The sequence below is a fragment of the Eubalaena glacialis genome, chromosome 3 (assembly GCF_028564815.1).
Source record: "Eubalaena glacialis isolate mEubGla1 chromosome 3, mEubGla1.1.hap2.+ XY, whole genome shotgun sequence".
Classification (NCBI taxonomy): domain Eukaryota; kingdom Metazoa; phylum Chordata; class Mammalia; order Artiodactyla; family Balaenidae; genus Eubalaena; species Eubalaena glacialis.
In genome coordinates, this window is record NC_083718.1 from 185,376,316 (window position 1) to 185,393,116 (window position 16,801).

General features: G+C 52.1%; 1 protein-coding gene across 4 annotated transcripts in view; it reads left to right on the forward strand.

Annotated features, from left to right (window-relative positions):
* Positions 1-662: 662 nt before the first annotated feature.
* DHRS3 (dehydrogenase/reductase 3) overlaps positions 663-16,801 on the forward strand; it is a 40,559-nt gene continuing 24,420 nt past the window's right edge. The window contains exons 1-2 of one of the 4 annotated variants that reach the window (XM_061184931.1): positions 663-776; positions 1,512-1,661. In XM_061184931.1, the coding sequence (XP_061040914.1) occupies positions 771-776; positions 1,512-1,661 (156 nt within the window). In that variant the 5' untranslated portion in view covers positions 663-770. The other 3 variants (XM_061184933.1, XM_061184932.1, XM_061184930.1) reach the window with 3 other exon arrangements.

Sequence of the window (16,801 nt, forward strand, 5' to 3'; positions counted from 1 at the left end):
TTAGAAAGTGCACTCTAAGTGAAGACTGGAGGAGTCTGGGCAAGGGTCACAAGTGGCTCCCTGGTCCTATGGAGGCAGGGAATGATCAAATGACCTGAAATAAACCCTGGGCGACCTGATGGATCAAGACAAGCGCGAGCTCTCCCGGGGCTGCCCCGCACGCAGGGGCGATCACCTGGCCCGCAGGCTCCCCTGCTCGGGGAGACCGCGTCCCGGGCCAGGAGGAATGTCTCGAGGAGAGAGCCGGTTCGCAGGAGTCGGTTCCAGCGTGTGCGAGTTACGGCGGCGAGCCCTCAGGGATACCGCCGGCAAGCCCCGGCTTGCAGCGAGGGGAGCCGGCCCCGGGAGAGCGGAGTCGCAGCGAGCCCGTGTGCGCGCCCGCGCGCGCACCCCGCCGCTGCGCAGGGGGAGGGGAGCTCGCGGCAGCCACTCAGAGGAACGGTAGTGAAGCCTCGGAACAACTTTAACTGTCAATCAGACTTAATGGGGTATTAAAAAAAAATGGGGGGGGGGGGGAAACGGGCCGCCCTCTCGCTCCCAGCCAGCCGCGGCTGCCCCGGGAGCGAATGGATAGGGCGGCGCAGACCAGGGCGTCCGATCCACGCGCGCTCCGCACCCGGGCCCTCTCCAAGTTGGAAAGGACAAAAAGAAGGCAATAAATGCTAACAAGGGAGAGAGAGGGAGCCGGATCGAGCGGCAACTCCCAGCCTCTGCTGGAAGAGAGAGGGAGGGAGGGAGCCGAAGAGAGCGGGCGCGCGCGAGGGCGAGCCATGCACGTAAAGAAACTGACACCCGGACCCCCCACTTCTCCTGCACGTTGCTGGCAATCAGATCGCGTTTAAGCAATTTCCTGAGCCCAAGAATAGCAATGAGTCGGGAGACTTTCGCGGGCTGAAATTGGGAGCTCCAAGCACTTTTCCCCCCTACTTTTTTTTTTTTCCTGGAGAAGGGGGGGGCGCTCCAATTTGGAAACAGCTTTTTTTTTTTTTTTTTTAATCTTGCACTTTGAAACCGCGGGACTGTAGCAGGGTGCGCGCGTGTGGTTGGTGCCTTTTTTTTTTTTTTTTTTTCTTCCCCTGCCTAAACTCCTCTGTCAGCCTGTAAACATTACCTGAGAATTCCCCAGCCGAAACGGCTGCTGGGGCACGAAAGTTCTTGTTAGAACTTTCCACCTCCGGCTTCCCCTCCACCCCTCTTACTGTCCCAACCTTCTGAGACGCTTTTTCTCCTCCCGAGGATTTATCTCACCCACCCACCCACACCCCACACCCCCCGCCCTTTTTCTCACCCGGTGCTTGCTTTGCATTTGGGAAGAGGTGATTTCAAGAGTGGCCAGGTGGGACGCCTCTCTGCCCCTTATTCGGTGTATTTATTATTGTTTGGGGGTGTTTTCTTTTTTAAGTCCTGTTTTGTGCGGTCCGGGGAGTTTCGCCCCCCCACCCCTGCCCGGCTCCGCGGCGCGGAGGATGGTGTGGAAATGGCTGGGCGCGCTGGTGGTGTTCCCTCTGCAGATGATCTATCTGGTGGTGAAGGCTGCCGTCGGACTGGTGCTGCCCGCCAAGCTGCGGGACCTGTCTCGGGAGAACGTCCTTATCACCGGCGGCGGGAGAGGCATCGGGCGCCAGCTCGCTCGCGAGTTCGCGGAACGCGGCGCCAGAAAGGTACAGGGACACCGCGACTCCAGGGGATGGGGGCCAAAGGCGAGGGGGACCGCGGGGACAGGGGGTGCGCCCACCTGCTGCCGCTGCCGGAACCCGCGCCCCGGGTCTGAAAGTCGCCGGCCACCCTACTTCTCTGCGCCACCCGTGAGTGCTGAGCTAGTCAGTTTCACCTTGTACATTTCCCGGGCACCGGCCTGTCTTTTTTGGCAGGTCCGGAGCTGACCCGCTCCTCTGGGATCTGTGGCTGGCTGTTCACCTCCAGCTCGAAACTTAGCTGACCCCCCCTTCCCGACATTCCTCCCTCCCAGAGGAAGGTGTTGTGTTTTCCCTCTCGTCTTTCCCTCTTTTGCCGCCACCCTGGTGAGTGAAGGGTGTGTGCGCTCCTGGGTAGAGCTGGGAGCCGCCTGTTAGCTGGCGCTTCATATTTTCCTTGGCAACCCGCTTCCCAGCCCCAACCTGGGCGGCTGCAGCTCTGGAGGCAAGAAAAGAGGGGATACTTGGTTTGGGTTTGAAAAGGAAGAAACGGTGGTGGATGTCTAGCCTAGCCTGATAGGCGCTCGGAGGCCCAGGTGTTTGGAAATCTGGAAAGAGGGGACAAGGTAACCAGCAGCTGATAAAGAGCCCTTGTTCTCACTTCAATGCTGCCTCCGCCCCCCCTCCCCAAATACAGCCCCAGAAGGGGTCCCTCCCCACTAAGGGACGAGGTGGCACTGTGGTGCAACCCCACCTCCCCAGCACCCAAGCTCTGCCTTTAACTTTTTGGTAGTCCCAGCACCTCTTCCTCCACTTATCCCTGGTGCCCAAGAGTGTGGAGAGTGAGCCAGCTGTCACCCAACTCCGACCCAAGCCAGGCTGACTCACCCAGTGACGAGAGCAAAAGAGAGAGAGATTTGAGGCTGGCTGTCTCCAGCCAGCCCTGTGAAGAGGAAGAGCAAAAACAGGGAATTAGATTGAAATTTAAACTGTTGTGAGCGAGGGGGTGAAAGGGCCGGCAAAGCCAGCTGATCTGACATGGAGCCACATACCTAGGGGATTAAGTAAATATGTACTGTAGAAAACCAAACCTGCATGTAATTCCAGGTTGCTTTTGTTTTGTTAAATACTGCCCTGAGATTTACAATTCCTCCGGGGTGGCTCTGACTGGGACTGAACTTTGGAGCCTGAACCATCAGCCAAAGCCGATTGCCGATTAACTCTTCCTTCCCCAGGCGGTGTCTAGGGGTGGGGTGGGGGGGGCAGCTGTAGGTTGGGGGCTATCAAGGCTGAGCTATCTGGGGTCAGCTGTCCTGGGCTCCTGCTTCTCCTTGGGTGGTTTGGACAGCTGCTTGACCTTGCAGTTGGAAGGGGAGTTTGGAAGTGTTTTTAACCCTTGGACACACAGAAAAAGGAGAAGCAAAAGTTCTTCTCAGCAGTTTCGTTTCCTTGAGGTGATGCCCCCTTTGTGGAGGCGTGGCAGATGAGGGTGCCCTTGCAGAAGGATGTAGGGTTTGGGACAATCGCATGTGATTGTCATTCCTTAGCTGTCTGCATCCCACAGAAACTTTCTTCTGACTCTTCCAGCTGGCCCAAGTCCTGGGTCTCTTTCACTGCTCTTGTAACTGGCTGCAGTAGGCATATGAAGAACTCTTTCAGTCAATCTGGAAAAACTTGACTGACTATAAACAAGCCTAAATTGAAAGAAGTATATGGCATTGGGGGGGGGAGGGGGGAGAGCGGCACCCTGTAAGTCCCTTCACTGGGAACCATGCCCCCCCTAACTTGGAATAGATATCTTCTTCCAAAGAATAAATCCAGGGCCAATGAGAAATATGTCTTAAATTGGTATCTGGTCACCAGAAACAGGATCCATGGGGCCTATGGAACTTCCAGTGCCATTCACCCTAGGTTCAGTCCTCGGACCAGTCAGGATGACCAAGAGCCCTCCCTATAACTCATAATCATCTGACCAATTACTGGAGCTACTTTTTAATGAGCTTTCCGCTCGCTGTCACAGTGGGGAATTTGAAATCAAGGTTTCTTGCCTGAGTCCATCTGGGGCCCAGTGAGAGGACCTTGGGACAACTCCCAGAGCTGGGAGCGTTTGGGGGCTGGTGGGCTTGGGGACAAAGGGCCGGCCGAGTGTTGTAGAGTGGGGACTTTGGAGGAGATGGCTGAGAGAGTTGTGTGGATGGTGGGCTCGGGGTGGTCCTGGAGCTGCTGGAGAGAGCTGGGGAGCGTGGCACCAGCTGCAGCCTGCAGCAATGTTAGACCGGTGACCTTGATGGTCGGGGATGACTCTCCTCCCCTTGGTGGAAGTAAAGGCTGGACCTGAGGGGAAAGGCCCCCTAAAGAGAAAGAAGGGAGGAGAACCAGAGTCTCTGCAAATAGCTGGCATGTCCAAGAGAGGTCCGTTTACTCTTGGGGGGAGTGACAACCCAGTTTCCCATAACGACCTTGAGTCAAACAGGATTTGGCAATATTTGTGAGCAGTAGTGCACCTTAGGCTGCAAAGGTGACCCAAATGAGGGTTTTTCTTAAAGGAACACAAAGGCGCCAGGAGTTGGAAAGTTCCTCACCTGGAGATAACTCTGCTTAGCCACCATGTACAGGGTTAACCCGGGTAGAGCCAGTCATGGTCCGGGTCTCTAAGGCAAAGACTCTTGCTGCTTATTGCCCACTACAATCCTTTTATATTTTCTATGTCCTCCTGGATTTCCTTCCAGGAAAGCATTCATAGAGCTTGGGCTCACCCCTTCCCCAACAAGGCTCCTGGCAGGCTAGTGGCAGGCCCAGCCTCCAGTCTTTGACCTTGACGTGGTTTTAGCAGGAGTCCCCTGGAGGAGAGAGTGAACTGTTTGTCTGAAGTATTTGCAGGGGCTGTTCCAGCCTCTGGTCCAGTAGGAGGCAAGTGGCTGGATTAGAGCCCTGGGCCATGACTGTAGGACCATATAGAGGCAGGGGCAACACACCAGGGCCCAATCCCTCCATGGAGAAGGGGTAGAGCCGGGACTCGGGGACCCATTTCAGGGAGCCAGTATAAGAATTGGCTCTGAGTTGCACCTGCTTTGCTATTATCGAATTTACAGTCCATGGGTCTGTAACCCTGTTCCTAAAGCAGCTCGCCAGTAATTAGCCCTTCACGTAGATTTGTGAATCCTATTCTCCATCACATCCATTCAGCAAACCCCATACCCTTCCCACCCTGGCACTGGGGCAGGCTGAAGCCCAACTATCCCTTGACAACCATCTCTGAGAGACCTAGTCCAGCAAACCTACCTGAGATGTGTATCAGGTGTTCGATGCAGCTCTGGGCCTGGAGAGGGGCAGAGACATGGCCAGGTGCTTACAGTCAAGGCACAGATTATAGTGTGTATTAGTTTCCTGTGGCCGCCATAACAAATGACCACTAACTTGGTGGCTTGCAGCCATAGAAATGTATTCTCTCACAGTTCTGGAGGCCAGAAATCTGAAATCAAGGTGTTGGCAGGGCCCCACTCCCTCTGAAGACTCTACGGGAGAATGCTTCCTTGCCCCTTCCAACTCCTGGTGGCTACTGGCTGGCGTCCCTTGGCTTGTGGCAGTGTCAGTCCTATCTCTGCCTCCACCTTCACGTGGCTGTCTTCTCTGTCTCTCTGTGTGTCTGTGCGTCCTCTCATCTTCTCATAAGGACACCAGTCATTGGATTTAGAGCCCACACTAAATCCAGTATGACCTCATCTTGAGATCCTTAACTAATTACATCTCCAAAGATCCTATTTCCAAATAAGGTCACATTCTGAGGTCCCAGGTAGACATGAATTTGGGGTGGGGGGCGGTGCTAAGCAGAAGAAGCCCAGAGCTATTAATCTATAACAAGGGTGCATGGAAGCCTTCATGAAGGAGGTGGCATTTGACTGAGGCTTAAAGAAGGTCAAGAGTTTCAACCAGTAGAGATGGGGGAAGGGTAACCCAGGTTCAAGAAACCACCGATCAAAGACTGTGTACCTGGCTGAAACTGGGGAAGGGAGGTAGAAGGCAATGAAAGGAAAGGATGTAGAGCGGATTAGGGATCCGGAGAAATAAGCAGTTTGTATCTCAGACTCTGAGTTAGGCCAGTACTGATGAGAATAGGAAAAAGGAGAAAGAAGGGAGAAGGGTCCAGACAGGTAATCTTGGGCCCCAGAGTCATCAGGCCAAAATAGCTGCATTAAACAATTGATGTGTCATGAAAGTCACAAAACCGGGATGACATGGGAGACAGCGGTGGCTCACCTCCTCCATCCTCACCCTGAATGCAGCCTTTGCTGGGACTGTTTAGGAAAAGTACCAGGTTCTCTTTTTTTTTTTTTTTAATTATTTTATTTATTTATTTTTGGCTACTTTAATTCTTTGTTGCTGTGCGCGGCTTTCTCTAGTTGTGGCGAGCGGGGGTACTCTTCATTGCGGTGCACGGACTTCTCTTTGCGGTGGCTTCTCTTGTTGCGGAGCACGGGCTCTAGGTGCGCGGGCTCAGTAGTTGTGGCTGGCGGGCTCTAGAGTGCAGGCTCAGTAGTTGTGGTGCACGGGCTTAGTTGCTCCACGGCACGTGGGATCTTCCCGGTCCAGGGCTCAAACCCATGTCCCCTGCATTGGCAGGCGGATTCTTAACCATTGCACCACCAGGGAAGCCCCAGGTTCTCATTTGATGCAGCCTGGGAGCAGGAAAGTAGGCTACCTGTCCTACCCGAGGCATCTAGGAAAATTCTTCCAGCTTGCAGCATCTGGTCCTTGGGTTTCAAACAATGGGCTTTACAATTTGGACTGTCACCTGAATAGACAAACACCTCCCTTTTACTGCCCCACCTACTTCCCCTGGGGAACAAAGGTGCCCACATCTTGGGCCACGCCCCCTGTGGCCGGGCTCACCTGGGTTCTAGACCTGACTTTGCTAAAACCCTGGAAAAGTGGCTCCCTTCTCTAGGCTGCAGCTAAGAAGCACACCCATAAAATGAGAGGGGATGCAATGATCCCTAAGATCTTGGCATGCTCTAAAATTCTCATGTTATGGCTCAGCCTTCCCAGGAAAGCAACCGAGTGCCAAGGTCTCTGCAAAAGACATTTATCCTCATCACTGCAGATCTCAGCCTTTCTTGCTACATATCAGATCCCACTGAATGAAAAAGAAGCAACTCTGAATTGGAAAATATGCCCTCAGTCTGTAGGAGGCCCCACACCCATTACTAAACTCCCTTTACAGCCACCAGGTAGCCGGCTGCCAGGATTTATTTCAACTCTTGCAGAAGATGTTAGTGTTTTCAACTTGTAGCTTTCAAGGGAACAAAGGGCCCAAGTTTCCCAATTAGCATGTCAAGCGGAACTTCCAGTGTTTAACCTAAAATCAGAGAATGCTCCCTAGATCTAGAAATACTGACCCTGAGTCAGGAAGTCCATTGTCCGTCTACCTGCCCATCTGTTCATTCTCCTGCAGACTCCCAAGCTCTTCTGAACTTTCTGCTTTTCAGAGCCTGGGCCATGGGTTTATCCCTGCACAGAGCCCTTCCGATTTCTTTTTCAAGGTAGTTACTTTCTCTGTCCCATCTCCATCTGGTGATTTGTTGAGAAAATGATTCTCATCACTTTGAGAAAATGACCTCGGCAGTATCGATGAGAAGGGAGCCATTAGCCATCCTTCCCCCCCAGCCCCCCCAGGAAAGAGATCTAGTTGTTACAGTCATTACAACTTCTCCCTGGAGGCCTTATCCCAACCTGCCACCCTCAAAATCCCACTTAGTTCTGGGTGCGAGTGCAGGAAGAATTCCAGACCCAACCTGTTGTTCTGTACCCTCGGGCAGAAGCACGACCACACCTACAATGTTGTAAGACTTTCTCCTAGCTGCCTTCAGAAGACACAATTTAAAAAATACACCAAGTATATAAGATATCTGAAAGGGAAACATTTGAAACGTATTATTTGTATTATGCGTATGAACCACGAAGGTCAGGAAAGAGTTGAAGCCAAATGAAAAAGAGACAGGCAAATCTGTTTAGACGCTAGCATCCCCAAATGCACGCTCGTCTGCTGTGGGGTGAGTGAGGTCCCTTAAAATGAGTGCTGTCTTAAGAGTTCTGGATTCTCAAAAAGAGAGTGCCAAATATCAGAACAGTTTAGCAAAGGAGTGGTTGGTGGGAACTCACTCATTTATACAACAAATCTATGGCACACCCTCTGTGTTCTAGGCACAGAGATGCAGCGGTGAGCAAAGCAGACAACAGTCCGCACCCATGGAGAGCCTGACAGTTTGGTGAGGGAGACATAATAAGCAGGATACAGAAAATAGCCCGTTAGATCTCAGTAAGGATCTAAGTGCTAAGCAGAAAACAAATGAGGCAAAGTAGACAAAAGAAGACCTGGCAGGAATGAAGGGAGCAGTGTTCCGGGCAGAGGGAAGAGTGAGGGTCTCAGAGGAGAGGACGTACCTGGGATATCTGGGGAACTTCAAGGAGGCCAATGTGGCTGGAGCAGAGGGGGCGGGAGGAAGAGGGCGGCAGTGTGGGAGCAGGGCAGGGGGTGGGCGAGTAATGCAGGGGGTGGCGGCAGGGAGCAAAGCAGGGCAGATGGGGCCCAGCAATCTCTAGAACCGGCTGTGGCTTTGGCTCCAAGTGAAGCTGGGAGCTGTTGGAAGGTTCTGAGAAGGGAAGTGACATGATCTAACCTAAGTCTTGGCAAGATCACCCTGGTGGGGGTTGGGGGGGGACGCAGGTGGGTCAGGCCAGAGGCAGGAGAGGGATTAGGGGCACTTCCACGGCTCCCCTAAGATCATGGCACCAGGCTTGCTGGGCCTCCTTCTGAGAGCGTTCCAAAGCTCGGGGCCTGCCCTCAGCTTTGCACTTGGATTTTTGTTTTTGGGGTTTCTTTTGGCCGCGGCGTGGCATACGGGATCTTTGATCCCCGACCAGGGATCGAACCCGTGCCCCCTGCCATGGAAGCAGAACCCTAACCACTGGACCGCCAGGGAATTCCCCTGCACTTGGATTTTTTTTTAGAAGACACTGCCCGTCTCCTCTGATATCTTGAGTCAAATGGAAGTGTGTGGGCTGAAGGGGGATCTGGGTAGGCTGGTGTACCCCTAGAGGGGTGGGTGCGAGTCATCCGGGACCCAGGCCTCGGAGTCTGCTGGGGAGACCGGCGCTCAGCAAGTTGTGATCTGTTCTTGCTGACAGTTGTGATGTTGTGATCTGGTCCTTGGGTGAAAAATGTCTACCAACTTGAGGGTGACATGGCTCTGGGGGAATTGTGACTATGTCAGATTCATTCATCGATTCAGCCAGCTAGGCTTGAAGCTGCCGCAGGGAACCACATAAACAAGGTACTTTACGTCCTGGTGCGATGACCGTCTCCAGGTAAAGCCCCTGACACTTTGGAAAGAGGAGTGAGCTCCAGCAAGATGACTTCAGTGGTAACAAAGATGAACTTCCTCTAAAAAGAAAATAAAAGCAACTGTATTGGTGCCCAGAGCAAAGGAGATGCTTTTTGGTTCCACTTTGTCGAAGGAGTTTGAGTGCATTGTGGTCAGTGATGGTCAACACTTTGAGAGGGTCCTTGAGCAACTGGAGGGCGCCCAGGGAGCAGGCTCCGGATGACAAGGACAAGAAGCCATGACTTATGTGGGAGGGCAAATCCATGAGCGTTTGCTTGACTGCTTCAGGGGCTGGAGATGGTATTGGCCACCTTCCAGGTGGATGGAGGGCCACATGAGGCTGGAGCCCTGCACCAGGAGCAGCTTCCCACTCTCTGGAGCTTTTCTGCAGCCAGCAGGCTGCAGTGAGGGGGCTGTGGATTCTTGCATCAGAAGAGGTTGGGTTCTGGACGACCACCCGGGTCCCTTCCACCCCTTAGATTTTGTGAATCATCGTAACCAGCGTGATAGCAGTGAGGACAGTTACGCAGAGTCAGGGGCCAGGAGGAAGAGAGGCCACCAGCATCAATCAACCAATGCTTAAAAATTAAAAGAAGACAACTCTGCTCAGCCTGACCTCACCGGGGTCCTTCAGTGACTGGGTCCCTCAGTGACTGGGTCATTCCTTTGTCCGGGTTTTTCAGGGTGCTGGAGAGAGGAGATGAGGAAGACGAAGAGGAGGAGGAGGAAGGGTGCAGGCCAGGCCCATGTTCCCATCCTTCATTTTGACCATCACTCATAACTTAGACCCGAACTGGATGCTGACGGTGTCCTTGGGCTCCTCATACAACACATGACATTGGTCCATACCCTGCATGACTGTGGTAGCCTACAAGACTGCACAGTACTTTTTCACATTCATTGTCTCACCCAGGCCCAGAGGCAGATGTGATCAGCAGCCCGTTGCTTTTTTTTTTTTTCTTTTCTTTTTTTTCCAATTAAAAAAAATTTGTTTTTAATTTGTATACAATTTTTAAAGGTTACTTTCCATTTACAGTTCTTACAAAATGTTGGCTACATTCCCCATGTTGTACAGTGCATCCCTGAGCCTGTCTTCTGCCCACTGGCTTGTACCTCCCATTTCCTACCCCTAGATTGCCCCTCCCTCCCCACTGGTAACCACTAGTTTGTTCGCTATATCTGTGAATCTGCTTCTTTTTTGTTATATTCACTAGTTTGTTGTATTTTTTTAGATTCCACACATAAGTGATATCACACAGTATTTGTCTTTCTCTGACTTATTTCACTTAGCATAATGCCCTCCAAGTCCATCCACGTTGCTGCAAATGGCAAAATTTCATTCTTTTTTATGGCTGAGTAGTATTCCACTGTATATATACTACATCTTCTTTATCCATTCATCTGTTGATGGACACTTAGGTTGCGTCCATATCTTGGCAACTGTAAATAATGCTGCTATGATCATTGGGGTGCATGTACCTTTTCAAATTAGTGTTTGTGGGTTTTTTCCGATATATACCCAGGAGTGGAATTGCTGGGTGACACGGTAGTTCTATTTTTAGTTTTTTGAGAAACCTCCGTCCTGTTTTCCACAATGGTGATCAGCAGCCCATTTCTAAGATGCAAGTGAAGTGAGTCACCCAGGATGCTTGGCCTAAGGCAGATTTTGAACCAAGGATTTTAGCTTCAAAACTAGGTCCTTTCCCCCTGGGTCAAATAATATCAGCCTGGCCTGGCCTACCCCACTCAGGGTTATGGAGAGGTCAAGAGACAAGCTGTTTTATAATGGGAACTACCTCGTACACAGAGGGTTCTGGAAAGAGGATTGGTGAGCAGTCCAAGAGTCAACAGGATGTAGTTAAGTTTGCCTTCACATTTTTTTAAGCACTGAACAGCAGTATTTGCATACAATGAGTGGGATACTTGCCAAAGGATTAAAGTAGTCATTGGTTATCAGGGTTTGCTTTGAACAACTAACTGATAAGCAGGAAAACAGCACAGTTGTATTTCATTCATTTACAACCAGGGTGGCACCTCTAGCTGGAAGCCAGCTTTGAGGAGTGAGTGGGTTCCGGCTCCTTCCAGCTAAACCTGAGGTCACCAAGCTGGATCCTCCCAAGTGACCGACAGCTTTGATAATTCAGAGAAGGGAGAGATCACTGTAAATTAAGGAAATCTTAGAAGACTTCTTGAAGGACGTGGCAACTGAAGGGTTTGCAGTAAGTCTTCATCTTTTTCTGGTTGTGGAGCCGTTTGAGGATCTGAAGAAATTATAAACTTTGTCTCAAGAAGGATGCACAAAGAAAGAGGCAGATTTTTATACTTTTAAGGGGTCCTTGGACCGCGCCCCCCCCACCCCGATGCCTATCCCAGACATCAGGTTAAGAAGCTTTGGACTAGATCCAATCAAAACCCATCCAACTCCTTTAGGCTCAGATTCAGGGCCCAGGACTGGAGCTTATGTAAGAGGCAGGAGACTCTGGGGTCCTGCGACCCAAAGCCAGGGTCAAGCCAGAGTGGACAGTACCAATTTGTGGCCAATGGTACTTCGTCAGCCTGGCAAAGGCCACTGGGCCCAAGCCTTCCTGATTCTGTTGGCCACACCCTGCTTTGGGGAATTTGATCTTGAATTCCCTTTTCAGTGGCCTTTCAGGGAAGTGGCTAGAAAAGCATTTTGAGCAATGAACCATATGATTATTTTGTCCACACCGAAGCATACTCCTAGAAAGTGTTTACAGGTAACTGTCTCCTGTCTGGATGTCATTCTTCTACAGACCTCTGGCCCGTCTGAGCCCCAGCAGCCCCAAGGCAGTCCCCAACACCAGCTGAGGTTCTAAGGCCAAGTATTCAAACTGGGTTCCAGAGCACCCAAGGGGTTCCAAGAAGGTGGGACCCCATAGGAGGTAGAGCCGATAGGGTTCCAAGGGGCCATCGCCTCCATTTAACTAGATCAGCTTCACTTAGGTCTTGTAGCTTAGAATTCTGTGTAAGATTTTTGTGTGCATTTTGAAAGAATGCCATTACTTCAAAGAGAAGAAAAAAAATAAAGGCTTGAAAGTAAAATGTTCTAGGAAATTACTTAGGACACACTGCTCTCCTCAGCTGCTCCTTACTGGACTCGTTGGGTCCCTGACTTCTGGCTCTTTACTCCAAGGTGAAGAAGCTCATGGACAGAAGTGTCCTCCTCCTAGCCTGTGCCTTCGCCCCTCAGGAGAGGGTTCCCCACTTCTACCCCAGGCTTGTGGAACCCCAGGCGCTGCTCAGCCCTCAGCCAGGCCCCCTCCGCCACCACTAGGCAACCCCTGAGCTAGAAGCCCTAATTACCCAAGCAGAACTGAGACAGCCTCCCAAAGGGCACCCGGCCCAAATTCAGCTCCCAGTCCTGGGAGAAGGTGACTCGGCCATCCTGGCCCCGAAGCCAGGGCTGGCCCATGGGCAGTGTCACAGCCGCTGAGGTCTTTCAAGTAGTAGAGACCAGTCCACTGGCTACAGCACTCTTGCAATTCATAATGCCAGCCAGGGCTGCTGGGAGCCAGTTCCTAATCCCTTAAATCCTAAGAGGCCTCCCAGCAACCTGCTGTGTGACCTTGGACAAATAACCATCTCTCTGGACTTCCCCCATCTGAAAAACAAAAGTGTGAGGATTCAGTGAAATAACTTCTGTAAACCTCTTAGCTCAGCACCAGAGCATCTGCAAGAAATGATGGCTCCTTGCGGTCAGGGTCGGGGTGGGGAGTATAGCGGACACCCTCCAGCCCTAGCTCCGCACCTTTTGCTGTTGGGCCAGGTGCTCTGATGGGCACAGGGGCAAAAGGCAAAGAACCCACTGGCCAGAGTCACCCTGGTTCTGGGATTCTGCAGGAAAAGGAGGATTCTGCCCCTGCCACAGAAGTCCTTGGGAATTTTAGCTCTTGACCCTTTCTAGAAATCAGTAAGAAGGAATCACTCTCCGCACAGGGAGGGCTCAGAGCCTGGCATCTTCCCTCCCACTGGAGGCCGATGGCCCCTTGCCTCATGGACAGGGGTTGGTCCAATGCAGGCCTTTCTCCAGCCCAGGCACGGAGGCTGGTCAAGACCAGGGCCTCTGCTGTGGTCCCGGCTGCCCACTCCCCAGACAACCACCCAGCTTCCCCATTAGTCATTTTCATCTCTGTGTCCAAGTAGCTCAATTGGTCAGGGTTGGGCTGTGGTGAGGCCAGAGTCATGGGTTACCATGGCAACTCCCCATGCTTGTGGTTGCTTGTTGCCATGTGTCCTCTCCAAAAGACTGTGAGATCCTTGGGAGGCAGGAGCATGTCCTCTCACTCACCAAGTGTCCTAGGCACCTGGCACAGTAGCTGGCACACAGTAGGTGCTTAATAAATGTTTGTTGCCTGAGTGAAGGCACGACTGATCCATCATAGCTAGTTAGAGCCCGTGCCTACTGAGCACCTATTGATACTATGTGCCAGCACTTGACATGTAATAAAGTCATTTCTTTCCCACAGTGAGCTCCAGTGTGAGTACTATTATCATCCTCTTTTTACTGGTCAAGATTCTGAGGGTCAATAACAAGATCACACAGCTTGTGAACGACCAAGTGGGATTTGAACCCAGGGCGACTGCCCTTGAACCAGTGAATATCGTTGCCTCTCCGTTAATCATTCTACAGGACAGAATAGATCATGTTGACAGCCCCAAGCAGCATCAGTGCAGCGCCTGCTTTTAGCTGCCGGCAGTCTAAATGGGTCAAACAACATTAAGCACAGCACTCACTCCCAGGGGTGAGTCTGGAGGTGTCCTTCAGCTTGGTTTATTGACTCGGGTGACCAGAAGGTCCCTGGGTAGGTCTAACTCCAGGCCTGACTCCCGGTGCCGTCAGGACTCAGTGTCCCCTTAGGCAGGCACTCCCTGTGGTGGGGCCGCTCACATCTGCCCCATGCTGCCTTAAACCCCCAGCTCCCAGTCAAGTGGGGAGCGGGCAGACCCGTGTCCTCCCCTCAGCATTTCCGGAGGCTCCAGGAATTGAGTCTCCCTGGCTGTGACTGGGTTGGGCTGAAGCAATCACTGGCAGTGGTGCAGTCACTGGCTGGCTGGCTGTGGGTCTCAGGCCTGACTCTGAGCCAGGAGTGTACCGGCTCCAGCCAAGCCACAGTGTGTGAAAATGGCAAGGTGGGCTTCTGTGGGGGAAATTGGGCTGCTATTACCAAGGAGCAAGGGGGTCAGGAGCAGACGTATAGTACTCCTTCTTGTAGAGGGACCAATCCAGTTTTGTCATCTCAGGCACAAACTTCCAGGAGCTCCAGGCCTCTCTTAGCCGGTCCTCCCAGGTCTAGTCCTGCAGACCTTATCAGGTCATTTACTGACACCAACTAAAAAGACGGAATAGACTTTTCCGGCTTGAGCTGAAAGCTGTTTGCCCTTAGGGAGTTTGTACTTCAAAGAGGCAACTTGAGCAGCCACTTAAGGTGGCCTAGCAGGTTGTCAACAGACTTTCTTTGTAACTTTTTCCAGAAGATTTAAGGTCACTGGATAGGAGAGTAAAGGAAGCCCCTCTGCTAGGTCACTGTTAATACTGATGCTTCCCTGGGTATGAGAAGCCAGCTCTCTGATGCAGGGTCCTTCCAAGGTGGGAGGAAGAGTCTCTGGGTGCCTCTAGAGCTCCCAGGGCCTGGGGGACACAGTCAAGCCCAGCTGGCCAGCCCAGCATGCTCTGACCTCTCACAGGCCCTGTAGCAGGTCATCATGGGGAGCTGGGACCAGCGTGACCACAAAGGGTAGTGTGACCTTCCTGCAGGCAGGCAGTCCTGCCAGACACACCCACATGCCGTCAGGCCACCCTTGGCTCCCACATGCCATGTCCGCATGTCTCACGTGGCAAAGGGGGCAGTCTCGCCTCACCTCTCCAGGCCACTTCCCTGTGAACCCGCAGCAGAAGTGGTGGGGGTCCTCCAGGCCCACCAGGAGCATGGGGAAGTGTGGGCTGGGAACACTGTGTGCCCTCAGGGCTCACGCCTCCTTGGCTGGCTGACCAGTTGTCCTGGTTTGGGGGCCACCTCTTGAGCCTTCATGTTGGCAGGTGTGTGTGTGTTTGTGTGTGTATGTATGTGTGCATGTGTGTGTGTGTGTGTGTGTGTGCACCCATGTCTAGTTTTATTTCTTTCTCAAGGAGCCAGTATACAATTGTGATTCAGATTTTGAGCTCAGGAGTCAACAAACCAAAATTCATATGCTGGCTCTTCCACTCACTTGCTGAGTGGCCCTAGGCAAGTTACTAGACCTCTCTGAGCCTCAGATTCCTCATCTGTAAAATGAGATCTCAGTGAGATACTGTATGGAAAGTCCTGGCCATGCTGGTGAGGCTATGGATCGTGTTTGACGGTCCGCTGCAACCCCTCTTGTGCACTCTCTGCAAAAGCCTCTGGGGCGTATCTTTATGACAGAGAGCTTGTTTTAAGTGATGCCAATAGGTTAGTGTGGGGAGGGGCGCTGTGCCACTGAGAGCCCACAGGCTTTGGAGAGACAGACTCGGGTTTCAGTCCCAGCCCTCCACCTCTCTGCCCGAGCTTCCCGTGGCTGCCTTAATACACACCACACACTCACTGGCTTAAAACAGCACACGTTTATTCTCTCACAGTTCTGGAGGTCAGATGTCCAACACAGTCTCACTGGGCTAAAATCAAGGTGCCAGGGTTATGTTCCCTCTGGAGGCTCTAGGGGAGAATCCATTTCCTTGCCCTTCCCAGCTTCTAGAGGCGCCTACATTCCTTGGCTTGTGGCCCCTTCCTCCATCGTCAAAGCCAGGAGCATTGCATCACCCTGACCTGGCTTCCACGGTCACATCTCCCTCTCTCTTCTGTCTCCTTTTGCCACTTCTCAGGCCCCTTGTTATTATACTGGGCTCACCTAGATAATCCAGTACAGTCTTTCTATTTTAAAGTCAGTTGATTAGCAAATTTAATTCCATCTGCAACCTTAAATCCCCTTTCCCATGTAAGTTAACATATTCACAGGTTCTGGGGATTAGGACATGGGTGTCCCGGGGGAGGCCATTAATCTGCTAGCCACACTCTCAGCCTCAGTTTTCTCATCTATAATGTGACAATGCCAGTCCCAACCTCCCAAGGCCATTGGGAGGATTCCAGAAGACTGTCGAACATGCCAGCCAGGGGCTCAGAAAATGCTGGTTGGATCTGCCCTGAACACGTGCTGAATGCAAAACTGTGTTCCAGGTGCCACCCAGAGTCACCAGGCATGGAAGATGTCACAGTCCCTGCCACAGAGCGGCTGGCATTGTGGCTAGGGCAGTAGAGTGTCTTCTGTAGGGTTTGTCCTTGGAGAGCAAAACAGAACAGGGGACTTGAATTGACCCCGCACTGGGTTGGCAGCTGCTCCAGAGAAAAGAAAACTCTGGGTCATCCCGGAAGGCTTCTTATGGGGGTAGATTTGACAGTACGGAAAGGTGTGCAGGGGGCTCTCCTAGGTCATAGGGCCAAAGTGGGCATTGCAGGAGAAAAACACACAGCGTTCTGGGTCCCATCTTCGGTCTAGCTGGGAGAAAGGACCCATGGCTCTCAGTGACACCGCAGTGTGGTGGGTACTCTAACGGAGCGGGATGCAGTTCTGAGCACAGGGCAGGGTTTCCAATCAGTCCGTGCCATTGTTAATAAAGCTCTTCCTACACATTAAGTGATTTACAGGGACAATCTGATGTGCTCCTTGGAGCAAACTAGTGAGGGAGGAGCTATGACTGTCCCCATTTTAAAAATGAGAAAACTAAGGCTCACAGAGGTTAAATACTTGCCT